At 41.3% G+C, this 19,575-nt stretch overlaps 1 protein-coding gene across 3 annotated transcripts in view; it reads right to left on the bottom strand.

Moving 5' to 3' along the window:
• Nucleotides 1-19,575, bottom strand: part of TNR (tenascin R) — a 932,265-nt gene that overhangs the window by 107,087 nt on the left and 805,603 nt on the right. For all 3 annotated transcript variants that reach the window (XM_073593414.1, XM_073593413.1, XM_073593415.1), the window contains 2 exons: nt 16,882-17,001; nt 11,759-11,902 (listed from right to left, as the gene is read on the bottom strand). In XM_073593414.1, coding sequence (XP_073449515.1) covers nt 11,759-11,902; nt 16,882-17,001 — 264 coding nt within the window. The remainder of the gene's footprint in view (nt 1-11,758; nt 11,903-16,881; nt 17,002-19,575) is intronic.

Below are 19,575 nucleotides of genomic sequence, written 5' to 3'. Positions count from 1 at the left end.
TACAACCTCTGGCACAGAATCTGCCATCATACATCAGAGACGGTACACATCTACTGGACATGTTAGCATTCTACTCCTGGGAACCCACGTACATATGGGCATCCCTGGATGTCACCTCCCTTTACACATCCATTCCCCATGATGTAGATCTGATGGCAGTAGAACACTTCCTATCCACCGATCCACTTATCAACCCATGACAAGCTCACTTCATACTTATGGCAACAACTTTTTGCCTCAAGCATAGTTACTTTGAATTTGAAGATCAGTTCTATCTACAAACCCAAGGTACTGCCATGGGGGCAAACTTTGCCCCAAGCTACGCAAATCTAATAGTGGGTTATTGGGAACTCCACCACATCACACACAACAATCCCTTTGCTGCCAACATAATTTTTTACGGGCGTTACATCGATGATGTAATAATCATCTGGGCTGGCACCATGGAGAACCTCACACAGTTTGTTTTCCATTGTAATCACAACAACTTGGGACTCTCGTTCACCTTCGTAGCGGACCCTGACAAACTGGCCTTCTTGGATCTAGAACACTACCACAGTGGCACACAAATAGATGCCATCAAGTACCTGAAACCCACTGCAGGAAACTCATACATACGCTACCAGAGTTGCCACCACCCCAAATGGAAGACAAATATCCCTAAGAGCCAGATCCACCGGTTCCAATGCAATTGTACCAGAGATCAGGATTACCAGACCCAAGGCCAACTCTTAACCCAAAAATTTCTGGACAAGGGATACCCCTCAGCTCTCGTAGATGATGCTTTCCATCAGTATCAGGCAAAACCGACACCTAAACCTAACACTCCAGAAGGGCTCCAGCTAACAAGGTTTACCACCCAGTTCCATGACCGCTACAGACAAATGGAAAAAATCTTCATCAAGAACCGGCCCATCCTGCTTGATGATTCTTTTCTGGGTTCCACCCTAACATCCAAACCCAAAGTCCTACCGCAAGGCCAAAAATATCAAGAGCTGAATTGCGCCAAGTAAGACCAGCAAACCCAAACCGGATCCCACCACCTGCACCCCCCTGATCCCACTAGTGGGCATGTTTCAATGCAAGAAAAAATTATGCATGATGTGTAAATTTGTCCAGCATGGACAAAAAAGCTTCTCTACAAAAGGAAAAACTTACCATATAAAAGAGTTTCATAACTGCTCCAGTGATCATGTAGTATACTGTCCGACCTGTCCTTGTGGCCTCCTATATGTTGGCAGAACCATCTGTCCCCTCCGCCAATGGTTTGGCAAGCACAGGCGGTTCATCGAAAAGGGATGCGATGAGCAGTGTGCCAAGACATTTTTTGACTAAACATCAAAAGTCCACCGAAGGCCTGAAGGTGTGGGTCATAGAGGCCATCTCCGGAGGTTTGCCTGCTGCGGAGTGTTTTAAATGACTCTGTCAGTGGGAGACTTTCTGGATATATTCCCTCAATTCCCTCTCGCCAGGGGGACTCAATGAGGAGTTAGACGCATACACCTTGTTATAACAGATCACACGCCCATTTCTGGTTTGTTTCCCCCCCCTCCTTCTTCCCTTTCCCTTACCCCTGTCCACCCCCCCCCAAACAGGTCTGTCTCTGCTCTACCAGTCGGGAGTGGTATAGTAAATATATTATATTAATATTTTTAATATTTTATATATATATATATATATATATATATATATATATATATGTGTGTGTGTGTGTGTGTGTGTATATATGTATGGGGGGGGGCACAGCACCAACTTTATCATTACTGTTCATTATTATTAATTCTTTACAATACAGCCTGTTCCCCCTCCATCACCTCTTCATGTTTACATGCATACTAACCCCCCTTTTTTTTCCATTTTACTTGCTTGGCCCTTCATACACCGTTAACCTCTTCAATAGGCTTCTATACATATAGAAGAGAATTATGCTTCAAATATTTCCATGTGTATCAGTTTTTAAAATGTTTTCTTTTTTTTTTTTTAAATTGTATTTTATTTTATTTATTTATTTTGTAATTATTTATTTATATATTTATTTTTTTGTCAATCTGAGACTGTTAACCCCTGCTTCACCTTGCCCCTTGCTATAATTTATTGTTTACTGATTAGTCTGCTGGAAGTTCTAGTTCCACAGCCACACCCACATGCTCTCCATTGTGTATATATAGCTGTCCTCTTCTAGAGGGCGGCAGGCCAATAGAAGGAGCAGCCAGCTCCGAACACGTAGCCTTCCACCACTGCAGCCCTAATTGACAAGATTCCAGCCCTGCCTAGGTCCAATCAGACGCCAGTGACATCACTTCCTGTTCCACGGTCCATGCTGGTCTGTGTGGAGCTGCTTGGTTCCTTTGCTCCTGGAAGAAACACTGTGATCCATTCCAGCCAGCTGCTCAATCCTTTCCAGCTATCCGGAACAGCGGAGGGACCCACAGAGCCATGTGGAATACCAGGACTGAACTTTACTTTAACGAGCATGGATTGGATAGTATCAGGTAAAAACGGAGAAGCGTCGGTTTCCATCCGATTTCCCCGCAGAGGAGAGTGGGACTGTGTTCGTGTCCACTCTGCACAGCGGAGCGGACAGCACCTGTCATCCGCCTGCTCAGTGGGGATCAGTGGAGCGATTCCCCCACTGAGCAAGTGGAATCCATTCCATGGATGTGCCCGTATGAAAGCGGTCTTAATCTTCCCCATAATGACATTTCATTCATCTTTATGCACAGCAGCACATTATGATGCGGTGTATTGCTTTGCTTTACTGAAACTGAAGAGTGCAAAACCTGGTGCAGCTCTGCATAGAAACCAATCAGCTTTCAGATTTTTTGTCAAAGCCTTATTGAACAAGCTGAAGTATAAGGCGATTGCCTACCATGCACAGCTGCACCAGATTTTGCACTCTGCAGTTGTAGTAAATCAATGCCATTGCATTAAAATGCAGGATCCCTACTTTTTTCATAACCCACCACTGCAGCATAGCCCAATGCATATGATGTGCATAGGCCCTTTATTCAAAACTTTTTATTTTTATTTTGTAAAGAGTAGAAATTTTTTTTTCTTTACTATCTGTGTATCATTGAGGAGATTTCCCTTTGTTTCCTGCCCAGTCTCAATGGGAGGTGAAGTATCAACAGGATGGGAAATCCCTCTTAAAATGTTGTCACTGGAAATTGTGTTTCCATTGGAAGATTTCACCTCCATTTTTTTCAGATGACCACTTAAAATTTGTGATTTTCCTCCAATTTTTCTCCTGGTGACAATGGTCAAGAGGAGAAATAAGGGAATCGAACCTGATTGGAGTTTTAACTCTTCACTGCTCTATCCAATAAAAAAGTTTAGCTTTAGCAATCTGAGTCTAGTGAAGGTGAAAAATCAAGCCAAGAGGGTGGGAGAAACTGTACACATACGTGGTCTTGTTCTGCCTGGGGATCAAATGATACATTCCACACATCAGGCACTATGCAATATACTTATCACTTGGAGATTTGAAACATTAAAATACTTTGTTTCTACTGAATACTAGGGATTTGCATTAAATTCTTTCCTGAACAACTGTAGTTGGCCGCAAGCTGGCATTGTATCTCAACATATTAGCTTCAACCAAGACTCTGAACACTGTGTATGATGTAGATGTCTGTAGCTGGTTTAAAGAAAACCTGTATGGAAAGAAATAAGCTTTCTTTGCTGACTTCTTTCTGGGAATGCTTGATGCCATGTGGTCTCTGACTATGAGTTTCTAGTCCTGCATACAGCAAGAGAAGTCAGGGGGAAGTCAACAGCGCCCGATCACCATACTTGTTCCGGGTCAGAGGCTCAAAGCATTAAAACATGATTATAGTGAAAAATTCTGTATTCTGGTAACATTATGGGGCAATACCTGTAATGATTACATTTAGCACATAAATTGCATTGTTTATTTCACAGGCTTTTATTTATATTTTTTCAATGTCCAGTGCGCATGAGACCTTATTCATATGGTTTGCACCCTTTTTCCAAACTGAAAAACTGTAACTTCTTAAGGGGCCTTTCACACTGATCAGTTTTTCAGTTAAAGCGGAGTTCCACCTAAAAGTAGAACTTCTGCTTTAAGCACTCCTTGCCCCCTGACATGCCACATTTGGTATGTCTTTTTTGCGGGGGGGGGGGGGGGGGAGTGTGTACCCTTTTTTTCGTGGGACTTCCTGTCCCACTTTCTGCTTCCTATCTTTGGCCGCCTAGGTGACTCCTCCTCTTGCCCTAGGCGGCCCCTCCCTGCCAGCAATCTTCTGAGACACAACTCAGGTCCCAGAAGATCAGCTGGCCAATAGGAGAGCGCGGCCCGGCTCCCGCATGCAGTGTGCGCCCAGCCGTGAAGCCATAAGCTGTCACGGCCGAGCGCCCGCAGTTACCATGGGGGGGGGAAGCTAGCCTTCGGGCGGTTACATCGCTGGACCTGTAAGTGTCGGTTTATTAAAAGTCAGCAGCTATGCTTTTTGTAGCTGCTGACTTTTAATAAACTAAAAAAGAGGTGGAACTCCGCTTTAATTTGTTTGTTACCCCAGCATCTCATTTTCCTAATAGGTTCCTGCTGTACCATGTTATTGTATGGGAACATATCCTGTTATATTTATTTTGCTTCCTTTGTGTGAAATCCCTGGTGTTCCTGCCAATCCTTCTTCTTTCTTATTATAAACTGACCACACTAAGCAGGAGACCACACCTCTCCTCCAATGATCAGAATGATCAGAAAAGCAGGAGACCCCCCCCCGCACAATCACTCACTGGAGAGTTAAGTGTGCTGTTGCTTCTCCTCCCCCCAGCTCTTATGCAGCTGAGAACAGAGGGAACGTGATCACTTATAAAAAGGAAAGAAAAGTATTTATAATGTTTTTTTTTCACACAAATGTTTTCCTTTTATTTCAGTTTTAAATTGAATGGGTGATCGTTTACAACCACTTTAAAAAAAATCTGGAGAAAAGTCAAAGAAAAATGCATCCCTTTAAATCATTTAGAACTCTTCACACCTGTCAGTTGCTTTTTCAGTTGCGCTTTTAAACGTTTCCAAAAATGCAGCTTTTCATTGATATGAATAGAAAAGTGTCATAAATGCATCACCAATGCGTTTTTAGAGTCACATGTCCATATTTTACAGGTGCATGCTGGGAGTCAGGCAACCAGAAAACGCACTGGAAACATACCCCATTTTTTCAATGCAGCAGTGTGAAAGCAGCTTTAAACAAGTGATCTGGGGTTAAGCTTTAATTTTTTACTTATTTAAACTACATTTAATTCTAAGACTGTCCTGTCCTCAAAGTGACAATGCTGCTGCGTGATTTCACTGCAGAATGAAAAGCACTGTCATCTTGTTAAAGGCAGTGAAAAAATATTGGAGCTACTTGCAGGAATTACAGGTAATAAAACTATGGTAATGGGGGGGACGCAGAAAAATAAAATCTACTGCATTAATGCTTATGACAGACTGTCATTTTTTATTTTGCCCATAGCTCTACTTTAAAGCTGAACTACAGGTATACATAAAATACATAAATTATAGAGTTATAATCATTAAAACAGCCTTAAATGTATTTTTTTAATACGCAAGTAGTGTGAGTATTTGAATTTGACTTGATATCAGATATGCAGTGTCTGTACAGCAAAGCCCAGACTGGGGAGGGGAGATGCAGCACAAGGAGCCAATCACTTATGTTGGATTAAGGATAGCATGCTGATAAATGGAGACAACAGAGTGACAGAACCATGAGCTCATCATCTGTTTCTTCTTCTTTCACTGTCCATTTCATACACCCAACACCCAACTTTGTGGGAACAGTTTGGGGATGGTCCATTCCTGTTCCAACATGACTGCGCACCAGTGCACAAACAAGATCCATAAAGACATGGATGAGCGAGTTTGGGGTGGAGGAACTTGCCTGGCCTCCACAGAATCCTGACCTCAACCTGATAGAACACATTTGAGATGAATTAGAGTGGAGACTGTGAGCCAGGCCTTTTTGTCCACAGCAGTGCCTGACCTCACAAATGCGCTTCTGGAAGAATGGTCAAACATTTCCATAGACACACTCCTAAACCTTGTGAAGCCTTCCCAGAAGAGTTGAAGCTGTTATAGATGCAAATGGTGGGCCAACTGGATATAGAAGCCTATTGATTAAGATTGGGATGCCATTAAAGTTCATGGAAGTGTAAAGGCAGGTGTCCCAATACTTTTGGAAATACAGTAAAACCTTGGATTGTGAGTAACTTGGTCTGCGAGTGTTTTACGAGATGAGAAAATGTTTTAAATAACTTTTAACTTGATAAACGAGCGAGGTTTTGCAATACTAATAGCGTCACGTCACAACTGAGTATAAGGTTCGGTTCACACTGCCATGACTTGGGATCCGACTTGTGAGACTCCTAGTCACATGACATGTGAAATCCCATTTTAGTCAATGAGAGAGGTCTTAATTAGCTGCACTACTGAAGTCACTCCGACTTTAGAAAAGGTTCCCGTACTACTTCAAGTTGACTTCTATCCGATTTGTGCCCATAGACTTTAATGGAATTTGCCTCCAAGTCAGATCATTATCTTAATTGATGTGATTTGGATCCAACATTACAGAAATATTACCCAAGCATTACCTGAAGTTGCTTTGAAACTGCCTTGAAGTTGCCTGGCAAAGTTATAGTGACTTTCAGGTTGCGGCAGTGTGAACCGCCTCTCTTCTCTTTTATACTCTCTAGTTCCTGAAGTGCAGGTAATTTGTTTTGTTTTACACTTTATAATGTATTTTGTATTGTTGTAATTCTTTTTATATGAATAAATGGTTGTGGAACGAATCATCTGAGTTTCCATTATTTCTTATGGGGAAATTCGCTTTGATATACGAGTGCTTTGAATTACAATCATGTTTCCGGAACGAATTATGTTCGCAATCCAAGTTTTTACTGTATAGTGTAGTTATTGGTAGATCTACAGGTGATTGTACAATCAAATGGGCAGTGGTCTTCAAACTGCGGCCCATGGGCCATATGAGGCAATTTGCTAGCCTACCCTTGGGACACTATTCTTCTCACTGACATCAAGAGTGGAGCAAAATTCCAGCCACTGACACCAACAATGGAGCATTATTCCTCCAACATGATATCAATGATGGGGCACTATTCCTTCTACTAACCATGGGTGCTATGTAATTTCTATACTCCCACTGACCACAAAGCTTGTGGAATTCTTTATTCTGACAAAATCCAGGATATTTTCTACACCCACTGGCCACAATCCCGCCCCCCTTAAGTCTGAAGGACAGTAAACTTGCCCATTATTTAGAAAGTTTGGAGACTCCTGGTATAATGTATGGTCAGCCAAAATGTAGATCACTGTTGGTTAAACTTGTGCTCTCATCGCCCCCTGTCCTCTTATATCTCTTAGGAACCATTAAAATTAAGCCTTATCACTTGGCTTCCAAGGCCAGTCCACCTACCTTGAGGAAATTACATGTATTGGATTTAGAAGAGGAAAAACTGTACAAAGAAAAACAAAAATTGTACAACGCTTTCCAAACCAAAAGATCTCTGGGAGGCTGATCTGCCGGTTGTTACATGCTAGATATGGCATGATTTTTTTTTTTTTTCAAATGATAGGTATTGTTTGACGATTTCTCCACCTGTCTAGCCATATTTACCACAAGAACAGAAACACCATTTTTTAGTTGGCTGTAGAGTATGTCTAAACCCAACATAAATGTCATATATTGCAGCATACCAGTCCTGGGCTGTGGTGGCTTTGTTTTCATTTTTCAACATTTTATTACCTTTATTTCCAGCTGGTGATCCTGCCAGTAACTCACTTTCTGCCCTGGGGTGAAATCACACAGTCATCATACTGTACCTATAAAAGGGCAGCATTGTCACCCTAGGACAGGTACGACTACAGAATACAGAACACTACCTCCCCTCTATAACTTGGGGGTGGTCTGTAGTTCATAGCAGTACAATGAGCAAGTCAAATAACACTGCTTGAGATAACATTGCATGCAGAGAAACTTCCAAGCTTACTGGATTTCTGGCAGGATTAACAGGTATTTGTTTGTACACCTTGAACAGATATGACAAAAAACTTTCAAATGTATAATTAACAGACCAAAGGCAACAAATTAGAAAAGCTTTAACAGTTTACAAACACATTAACCTCCTGAATTGCTTGTTTTTTCAAGTTATACCATTTTTTAATATAAAAAAAAAACTTTCTGCAACTGTCAACCTTTATTATCCAAGTGATCTATTGTGCTGTATCTAAATTCTCTGAGATTCCGCCTTAAGATTTCAAAAGTATCAATATGAGTAATAAATCAAGAAAGATTTCCTTTTTCCCTTTATCATAACACAAATATGCTGCAGAATGGATGCAATTTGCATATTTTTGGTGCAGAATAAATTCAATTTACCTAGCCCAGGATCTATCACTGATTTGATCACTGCACCCTAAAGAACATCACTGGCTACCAGTCACCGAGCAAATTGAGTCTGAAGTCCTATTCATAATTTAATAGGTCATTCATGCACCAGCATCATGATGTATTTGAGAACATATCGTTCTAAATGAGACAATAAGGCTATACTCGGCTCGGCAATGCACTGGCAATTTATGGAGGGGGTTTGGAAGTACTGCAATATACTGTATATAGCAGCTAGAGTTTTAATACAAAAAAGTATGTGAGGAAAATCAGAAAAGCAGATGCAGACTGATAAAGGTGTGTGTTAGCTCTGATACTGTTACTTCGCCTTTACTATGTTGTTATTTTCTCAATTTTCTCAATTTTCTCAATTTAAAGCAAACCTGTCACAAACCTAGGCAATTCAAATTGAACATATCAAAAGAAATACAGAAGCAGAGGTTACTTCAAATCGACTGTCAAAATGATGTGTAAATCTAATAATACAGATGAAGTTATATCATTCAAACCAATAGAAAGGCTCAGAAGGCGACGGGGGGCCACATTTTATTTTTACAAGAAAAGACAACATATGCGTATAATTTCAGCTGCATCTGTTGCTAAATTTTCCAAGTATTTTGGACATGTGATCTTCACTGAAGTTAACTTCTGCTTATCGTATTTTTTCGCAGTTTGCATTTCCTAGATTTGTTTCACTAAAAGGCCTCGTGCACACTCGATGTTTTTTCTGCTACTCCTAGGGGCCGCTGGTGTTCTTTTTTCCTGCCTCTAAATGCCCCTGCATGTTAGCCTATGTATGTGTCCATGCACACATACACGATATTACCAAAAGTATTGGGACACCTGCCTTTTCACGCACATGAACTTTAATAGCATTTCAGTCTTCGTACCTAGGGTTCAATATTGAGTTGGCCCACCCTTTGCAGCTATAACAGCTTCAATTCTTCTAGGAAGGCTGTCCACAAGGTTTAGGGGTGTGTCTATGGGAATGTTTGACCATTCTTCCAGAAGCGCATTTGTGAGGTCAGGCGCTGATGTTGGACAAGAAGGCCTGGCTCATGCTCTCTGCTCTAATTCATCCCAAAGGTGTTCTATTGGGTTGAGGTTAGCACTCTGTGCAGGCCAGTCAGGATCCCTCACCCCAAACTCACTCATCCATGTCTTTATAGACCTTGTTTGTGCACTGGTGTGCAGTCATGTTGGAACAGGAAGGGGTCATCCCCAAGTTGTTCCCACAAAGTTGGGAGCATGAAATTGGCCAAAATGGCTTGGTATGCTGACGTTTTAAGAGTTCCCTTCAAGCACAACCCCTGAAAAACAACCCCACACCATAATCCCCCTCCACCAAATGATTTGGACCAAGTCACAAAGCAAGGACCATAAAGACATGGGTGAGTGAGTTTGGGGTGGAGGAACTTGACTGGCCTGCACAGAGTACTGACCTCAACAGAATAGAATGAATGTTGGGATGAATTAGGATCGTCCATATCAGTGCCTGACGTCACAAATGCGCTTCTGGAAGAATGGGCAAGCATTCCCATAGACACACTCCTAAACCTTGTGGACAGCCTTTCCAGAAGAGTTGAAGCTGCAAAAGGATGGGCCAAATTAATATTAAACCCTAGGAAAGAAGACAGGGATGCCATTAAAGTTCATATGCGTGTAAAGGCAGGCGTCCCAATACTTTTGATAATATAGTGTAAGTGTATAGAGGAGATTAGAAGCAGGGACTCCTAGAGATAGAAAAAAAAAAAAACACTACCAGAGCAGCTGCATTTTGGCAGAAAAAATGCTTGACGTTTATTAACACGCATAAGCACTAGGTACATTTAGTGCTTGGTCATTATTTCATTTCAATGGCCAGAATAAATTATTATTCTGGCCAATTAAATTAATGAATGCTCAAGCGCATGATGCACCCAATTGTCCCTAAACGCTACATGCTTTTACAGGCATCAAGCGTTTTTTTCTGCAAAAACACTGCTGTCGGGAGGAAAGGCATCCAGTGGAGGTAGCAAAACATCCAGTGTGTATGAGGCCTAAAGGAAAACTATGATGTTATTTCAGTAAGAACCCATCATTATTCTTAGGCTGAGCATAGACAAATCCCCCCATCCACACAAACATGGAGGATGAAGGAATCCTCCCTGTGGTGCCATTGTATTCTGGTAACGGATCTCCTCCGCTGTCAGAATACATTGATCAAGAAATGTTACAACAGTCTCAACAACAGAAGTCGATCATTAGATCCTTGACTTCTGTCAAGTGGGACCGGCCGTAGATGAATTGGAATTCGCCTGGTCCCAGCTGAAGCAGGCCAAATTTCGATCCATCTATGGACAGCTTAATATTATTATAATAAAATTTTCCTTAAAATGTACCCAAAATCTAATTTTTTTTTTAAACTCTGGATCAGATAGGGAATAACTGACTGTATTCCTGCCAGGGAGCTTCGCCCTCTGTATTTTGATGACCATTGTCAGCAAGACTGAAATGAGAGGAAGTCCTAAATTTTGGTTTATCATCAAAATAGGAATAGAAGAGAAATCTTTTATTGGGCACACTTCATCTTCATCACATTCTCCCTTTGCTCTGACATCACCAACTTGTGTTCTAAAAGGTTCCAGCATGATCTGAAATGAAGCTTAAATAAAATTTGACTCCTAGGGGAACAGAGTAGGGAACGGGCATTAGAAATTCAAGTAGAAAAGAGTCGGGGTGGGCTTGGTATGGTCAAAAGTTTTTCTTTGAAGAGTTCTCCAAAGTGGCACCTGTTACTGGAAAAGGAAGGTTTTCCTTCACCTTCTCTTTGCAACAAATGTAAAATGTTGGCCCTTGGGGCAAACAGAGAAGGTGAATCTCCCTACGGTGGACACATGTATCCAAACTAAAAAAAAAATGTAGCTTTGAATACCGTTAGTGAATTATCTATTACTATAACAAGCAGAGATGGGAGTCTGCTGAACTCAATGGGTTCGGAATTTAATCTACAATCCCTCTAGGTTTTTACCAGCATCTTCTGGCTATACGATTTGAATGGAATGCATTTTAGCACTCCTTTTCTCAGTGAATTGTTATTAGTTTTTCAAATACAATTACATGACAACAGAAAGAAAAGAAAAATAAGAACAAATCATGCTGAGATAAATATTGAGATGCACAGTCTTGCCAAGGCTGCATACAAAATGTTCGCACAACACTCTGCGCTGTTAAAAGAGAGGTGGATGGAAAGTGTGCATCAATTATCATAATGAAATATGAACAGAACCTTTCACTTTCATTTAATACAGTTTAATAAGAGTGCCCTGGCTCAAGCCATGATTTGTACCTACATGTGGTAAAGCTGACACCAGAGCTCCGGCTGGCTTGAGGCCCAATGCTGGCTGACAAGGAGACTGAGTAATGGGTGTGAGGGAGAAGGTTTTGCAGCTGAAACTCCTGGCTGTCCCCATCAATGAGAATTGTCTCTCCTGAAACTGAATTGGTTAGAAAAAAACACATATTTAGGCATTTTTTAAATGAAAGGCCAACTGCAGGAAACTTAAATGATGGTTTGCAGAGGGATTGCGTCCACACTGCAAGGGTTAATTGCTTGTTTAGGTCCAGGAGACTTGTTAAAGTAGGAATACTTACCCAATTCTACCCTCCACTATGCTTCTAGACTGGTCCCTACAGCATCTTCTTCCCTACAGTTCAGCAATATAAGGTCCTGACATCCTCAAGAGTCCATAGCCCTGCACTAGATGTTATGACACCAAGAGACAGTCCACCCCAGAGTGTGAGGGAGTGGAGGATCAGGTAAGTTAAAGTGCTTCATCCTTTCCATGCTGCTAAACCAGTCCCTGCAGCGTCTTCTCCGCTATCTAGCAGTCTAAGGTTCTGACATCATCAAGACGTACAAGACGTGATGACATCAGAGAAGACGTGACCCAAGTCAAGATGTGATGACACCAAGAGACAGTCCACCACTGGAGCATGGGCAGAGCACCATCTACCAGGGGAGCTGATGATCAGGTAAGTTAAAGCGGACCTTCAGTAATTTTTTCATCTTTCCATCAATTAAATCTTCTGCCCTTGTTGTTTTAACTTTGGATAGTAAAACATTTTTTTTTTCTGCCAGTAAATACCTTATACAGCCCACTTCCTGTTTCTTGTCTGGTCATTAAAGCGGGGGTCCACCTATCTATCGTTTTTTTTTTTTAGTTCATTCACAAACTTTTCTTCTCAGCATTACATACTCACATATTGTGTGTAATATGTCCGCCTGTGTCAGATTTCCTCGGAAAGAATAACTTATATTATTCACTGCAGGCGGTTTCCATCTTCATTGTGGGCATTTGAAGCCCACAAGCATTTATTTCCTGGATGTGGTGAATGCTGTGCTCCCAGCATTCACCGCTCATTCCCGCACATGCTCAGTGGCATCCTGGGAAGCCTGAGACTAGCTCCCAGGAGTCTGGGAGAGGCTAGAAACACGCCTACTCCCACGGGAGGAGAACCAAGAAGTGCAAAGAAGAATAGAAAAATAAAAGGTAATTACGGCGATTTAAATTTTTTTAAACGGCATGTCAGCATCTAGGCAAGGAAGAGAATACATACAGATATTGTTCAAAATTTGGGTGGAACCCCGCTTTAACCAAGGCTTATGACATCATGCACAGCTCTCTCACTCTCGTGAGAGTTTTCCAGGAAGGGAGTGGGGATGAGTCATAAGAGGGCCAATGAGAGCTGCAGAGCTGGAGGTGTGCCTCTGTGTGTCTGTGTAAATCCAGGAAATGAACAGGCAGCAGCTTCAGCTGCCCACATTTAAAATGGATGCAGCCAGACTTAGTGGAGGGAGATTTCTGCAGAATATTTGGCAAGTACAGATTCACAGTATATATAAAATAATATGCAAAGTGTTTGGAGGGAAGCTTCAGAATGGCAAATATGTTTTTATTACAAATTATGTGAGTAGACTGCAGTTCCTCTTTTAAATGCTTCTCCTTTCCCACAGACCCTTTCCCATAGACTAAACGAGCAGTTTACCCTTGCAGTATCTCCACTACAAGGAATCATTTCCAAATCTCCCAGAGTTGGGTTTTAAAGAACTTTCTGATTAAAAATATATTACTATAGTGAGAATAGAAACAAATACACAAAGAAAATAATTTAAGTAATAGGTTTTAGCTACAAGTGATATATTTGTATAACTGAATAATAACATTTTACTGCAATTCAGATTTCACACTAATTCTGGGTGGGTTTATTAATATATATATAAAACTTTTTATTTACTCACCATTTATTTTGTGTTAAGACTGAATTCACACCATTGAATATTTGCCTGATGCACTTTCCATTGAATACAATTGAAACACATCAAAGCGAATGTTGTAATGCAGGTTACAGCATTAGCATCTCACGAACAATGACACATTTTTTTTGCACATTGAGGGGTGTATAGAAATCCATTATGATGTGTGCTGCTGTGCAATGTAAAGTGAATTGCAACACACATTAAAATTAACATCAATGCATGTCAAATCGCACACTGACTTGTGTTGAGACAAGTTTCATGTGTTTCCATTGATTAAACTGATGTGTTGCATTTTTTTGTGATAAATAAAAGATCTTTATACTACATATAACTATGTATTATAGGGTGCATCCATTGCACTGGTGTCAGACCAGTATGGGTTTTCTAAAGAGAAAGCAGTTTGCTTTCAGACACTCTCTCTCTCATTGACTCGAACTCCTTACCACCCCATATGAACACAGCAAGCAGTGAGGGGGAAGAGATGAGTCACTGCCCTGAAAAATTCACTTGTGTAAATCTATGCCTGAGCTATTGTGCTTTGTAAACAACAGGCCTTAATCACTAAAGCTGTAAAGATTAGCTTGGTATACATGTGAAAAAATCCCTGGAATTTCACCTGCTGGCTGGAAATTTAAATATTAAATAGTCATATGTAAAAAAAATATATTTTAGTGTTGAGTATAGAAAAAAAGACAGAGGGTAGGAAAGGCTCCCGTGCTTCAGAATGTCTGTTAATATACCCTTTGATGTTTGGGCTACCCAGACATTCGCATACCCATCCTGCTTTGCAATCCAGCACACGCCCCAGAAGTCACCACTGGGAATAACTGTCATACCAGGCACCTGGTTATTGATAGAGAAGGCCATTATTATCTATGGCATCTACTGACACTGGCACTTGATTACAAACCAGGGTGACAGTGCTGAGGTTATGAAGATCCTTGCTCTGGGATCATACTAGGTAGGTGTTTATGTTTTATCCTGCTGAGTAGGGATGAGCAAATCAGCATAGATTTGATTAAATAAGGATTTGGCAAACCTAAGTAAATCCAAGTGAAGTCTATAGGGGGCCAAACCTTGCATTAAATTCTAGCTATTTTTGAGCTAATATGCAAACTACTGTCAAAAAGGCATGAGAAGCTGGGCATTGCCATGGGCACATGTACTGTACCAAAGCAAAAAGAAAACAAAAAAATACAATAGAATGGGAGAGGGTCTTTTCATGTGGGTTCAAGGGCAACATTAAAAATTCACAAATTCTTTAACCACCTCAATACTGGGCACTTTTACCCCATTCCTGCCCCGGCCAATATTCAGCTTTCAGTGCTGTTGCAATTTGAATGACAAGTGCACGGTCATGCAACGCTGTACCCAAACAATTTTTTTTTTATGTTTTGAGACAGATAGAGATTTCTTTTGGTGGTTATTTATTTTTTGCTAAACAAACAAAAAAAGACCAAACATTTAGAAAAAAAATCTTTCTTAGTTTCTGTTATAAAATTTTGTAAATAAGTAATTTTTTTCCCTCACTGATGTGCACTGATCAGGATGCACTGATGGGCACTGATAGGCTGCACTGATGGGCACTGATGAGGAGGCACTAATATTGGGCACGGATAGGCAACACTGATGGACACTGGTAGGCAGCACTTATGGACATTGATAGGCAGCACTTATGGACATTGAAGGGCAGCAAGGGGTGGCACTGATAGGCGGCGCTGATGGGCACTGATAGGTGGCACTGATGGGTACTGATAGTTGGCACTGATGAGCACTGACAGGCATCACTGATGGGCACTGAAAGGCATCACTGATGGGCACTGATTGGCAGCACTGGTTGGCACTGATTGTCAGTAAGGATGAGCTCCGGCGTGTTCGCACAGCCCACATGCAGAGCCCACCAGGAAGTCAGCACTGTGCTGCGCTAATCACAAGCAGTGAGACATTGTCCCGATGCGCGGCTGCAGAGATCAGGAAATGTCTCACTGCCTGTGATTAGCGCAGCGCAGTGCCAACTTCCTGGCGGGCTCTACACGTGGGCTGTGCGATAATCAGGACACTGATGATCAGTGCCCTGATTGTCAGGGCAGATGTCCCCGCTAAAGAATGCCGCTTACCGGCGCTCCTCTCCTCACGCGCTGTCAGCATGAGTTGAGGAATGCCGATAACCGCAATTTCCTGTTTACACTGTGATCAGCTGTGATTGGACACAGCTGATCACACGGTAAAGAGCCCACATCATAGGCTCTTTCCCGTGATTGGTGATGTGCTGCGTCCCAGGGACACAGTGCACCACCAATCACCGCGCTGCGTGCCTCTGCGGGAGCGCATGCACGACGAGATTAGGAGGACGTCATATGACATCTTCCCAGAATGAGAGGGCTCCTGCCTTTGTCATTTTACTGTACGGCGGGCGGGAAGCAGTTAAATAATATACTTAGGGAAACCTTAAAACTGTATATGGTGTTATTGAACTGTATGATTTCCATGGACAGTGTCTGCAATAGCAGACACTGGCTGCACTTATTTGATTGAGGAATTGATTTTTTCTTTTGCAATTAGCTTGGCCTATATACAACAGCAACACTCCAATCAAAGCTTTTTTCAAGTAGTTTACGCAGCAACATACTGTATGCTTTTCATCAAATGATAATAGGCCCACTTTGACTGGCATATAGGAACGATTTTGCCTTGACTTATTAATCTTATATATTTTCTATTTGGTATGTATTACAGTGCTCTATGATTTTCAAAAAAATACTAAAAAAAACAAAAACAAAACAGAACACCTCTGTTAAACGTGATGGGAAATACCGTTCACCGCTGACCATGGATTAAATACAGAAATTGTTGGTTATTATGAAGATTGGGGTATCAGTGCAAACTAATAAGCATGCCAAGCTGTTTTTTTTTCTTTTAATTGTTAAAACAAAATACTTTTTTTTTTTTTACTAAGATATGCATTTGAAATGTATGGCTTTGTAATACTCATTTTATGTATTATTTGCTGCACAGATGTTAATACATAGACACACAGACAGTGGCAGCTCATTTCTGTACCTGTATACTACCTCTACAGCTTTACAGGCTGACATATGTAGTTTTCTATATAACAGATATGTGTAAATACGTGGTTTATGTGTGATCTGTACTGACCTGTGTGGTGTGTTAGCGTGATTATATAACTCTCCACGTTTGCCCTTGGTGGCTCCCATAGCAAAACAGCTCCAGAGTCAGTAATGTTGCTGGCCCTCAGGCCAAGCGGAGGATCCAGGCCTGTAAAAAGAAACAAAGAAACAAACATGACAAGTGTGACAATGAATGACAGATTGTAAGACACAGCAATATGTGAGAGCAGCAATACGCAGTCACTAAAGTCACCTCAGGGCCGGTTCTATAAGGACGGATTGAAAAAAAACGAAAGAAAATAAATTAAAACTAGATCAGCACAATACACTTTCTGAAATGCCACAATATGTCATAGGCTAACATAAAGGATATACAATACGGAATCGGATTGTTTTTTTTATTAATGTTGAAAGCAGCTCCAGGGAACAAGTGCAATGTCAGTAAGCTATTGATATTATTAATGAAATATTGCTAATGAACTCTAAGCAGTATTAAACCCAAAAACAAACATTTATTATATTGCAGTTTACCAATTCTTAGATGTAATGGCTGAATGTGTTTTTTTTAGGCTTTTTTCTTTTCTTTTTCACCTTGTGATTCAGCCAGTAAGTCAGTCTTTTCTTTTTCAACAGAGCAGACTCTCCTACAAATGTATTGGTTTACAGGGATGAGACAAACCATTTTCCACTGGCAGGGGTGCTTAGAATGGTCAGCTTTTATTTATTTATGTATAACCTTTATCCCAATTTGTTGGTGTATCTAAATCTGCTAGTACATCTAACACTGCCCACACTCCCCCCCCCCCCCCGACGGATGATGCTGCTGCTGTCCAAAGTATCACTATGCTCCTTCATGGGGGCACTCTAATGCCGTGTACACATGGCCGGACTTTTCAACCAAACTCTGTCAGACAATTCGACCATGTGTGCAATGGGAAAAGGGGTTGGGACTTTAATATGAGGCACATATAGAATGTGCCTCCATCCCTAACGTAGAGCATGTGATCTTGTCATCTTAGCCGGCACAGCTGGGGAAACGAGCATCTGTCATGGGCGGTGTTTACCGCCGGCGTCAGAGCTCCTCCCCTCTCTTGCCGTGCCTGCGTGATGCTGGTGGCGGGCAGCGTGCATGTGTGTGGGGCGGGTATATCTGGCCTCCCCAGGCGCCAGTTTCCCATTGCTAGTCAAACATTTGATGTTGCAGTCCACCTCACCACCTCTTTTTAAGTAGTGACACTGGTAAGCTACCTTTGACGATTGTTCATCACTCTGCAAACTATGTATCATCTTTCAACCTTAATGAACATTATGACACCTTGATACCATATATTTTTTTAGACTTCCCCCTTTTGGTGGCTACCATTGGTTTAACATCCAGTCTCACTACATACACCCCCTGTTGGTGTCTGGCGTTTTGGGGAGGTCCGGCTGTACGCACTGCCAGCATGCTGTTCGATCACCTCAGCTCCCGGTAAGGACTGGCTGACCCCGGTTTCATACTTGCTACACCTCATTCATAGTGAGTCCTTGTAAGTATTTTGGGATACACCAACCTTTTTTCCTTATGGATAGGTTCCATTACATTTCATTCATTTTATTTTATCATATTTTATAGACACATTATCAGCACCCGCCCCTGATGAGTGTGAGATACACGAAACGCGTCAGTCATTATTTTGGGATGCAGATACAAAGCCCCCCCTTTCAACCATCCATTTGGACAATTCTTGGATGTTTCTCTACACCCCGATGATTTTTCCTATAATTTCTCTTTTTTCTTTGGATTTTGCAATGAATTGTGGTCTCATTGTCTCATTTGCAAGTGTTGTTTACATTTATATATATATATATATATACTCTTGTACCATTATGAACGAATTAGAATGTATTCAATGATCAATCAGAGCACTGTGGGGCACTTGGCTAGTATACCTGGATGTACCCTAGTTGCCTGTATTGCATGCATACTTTCAATAGTATGTGTGAACAAACATGAAATTCACATTTATTACAATGTTTTTCACCCATGTGGTTTCTGTTTGACATGTCTCATGATTTTTATGTTAATAAATGTGTACCTTTATGGATTTTATCTCCACTGTGTCTATGGCCTCAATTAAAGTCCCAAACTTTTCCATTAAATTCGACCATGTGTGGGCTTCATCAGATCTGCTGCGGACCTTTTCTGTTGAAAATCTGACGGACTTTAGATTTAGAACATGTTTCAAATCTTTCCGACAGACTCGAGTCTGGTCGAAAAATCAGTTCGTCTGTATGCTAGTCCAACGGACGAAAACCAACGCTAGGGCAGCTATTGGGTACTGGCTATGAACTTCCTTATTCTAGTCCGGTTGTACGTCATCACGGTCGAATCCGTCGGACTTTGGAGTGATCGTGTGTAGAGAAGTCCGATTCGACGGAAGTCCGTCAAAGTCCGTTGAAAAGTCCGACGTGATTCAGTCCGTCGAAAGTCCGGTCGTGTGTACACAGCATAATACAGGAGGTGTGTTATGGAACAGATCACCAGGTCAAGCCAGAGGAAAAAACTGAAAACAAATGCAGCCACCACATCTAATGATGGTAAGCTACAATATGTTACATTTTTTATTTTGAATGTAATAATGCTTTGCAGCAAATCGATACACAAATGTAACCTTAAAGTATAGTCCCCTTTTAGAGTAAAAAAAAGTATTCATACCCCTTGAAATTTTCCACAATTTGT

Source organism: Aquarana catesbeiana, linkage group LG07, assembly GCF_042186555.1.
Source record: "Aquarana catesbeiana isolate 2022-GZ linkage group LG07, ASM4218655v1, whole genome shotgun sequence".
NCBI lineage: Eukaryota > Metazoa > Chordata > Amphibia > Anura > Ranidae > Aquarana > Aquarana catesbeiana.
Note: the sequence above shows the minus strand (reverse complement) of the source record. Positions and strands in the feature narration are given on the sequence as shown.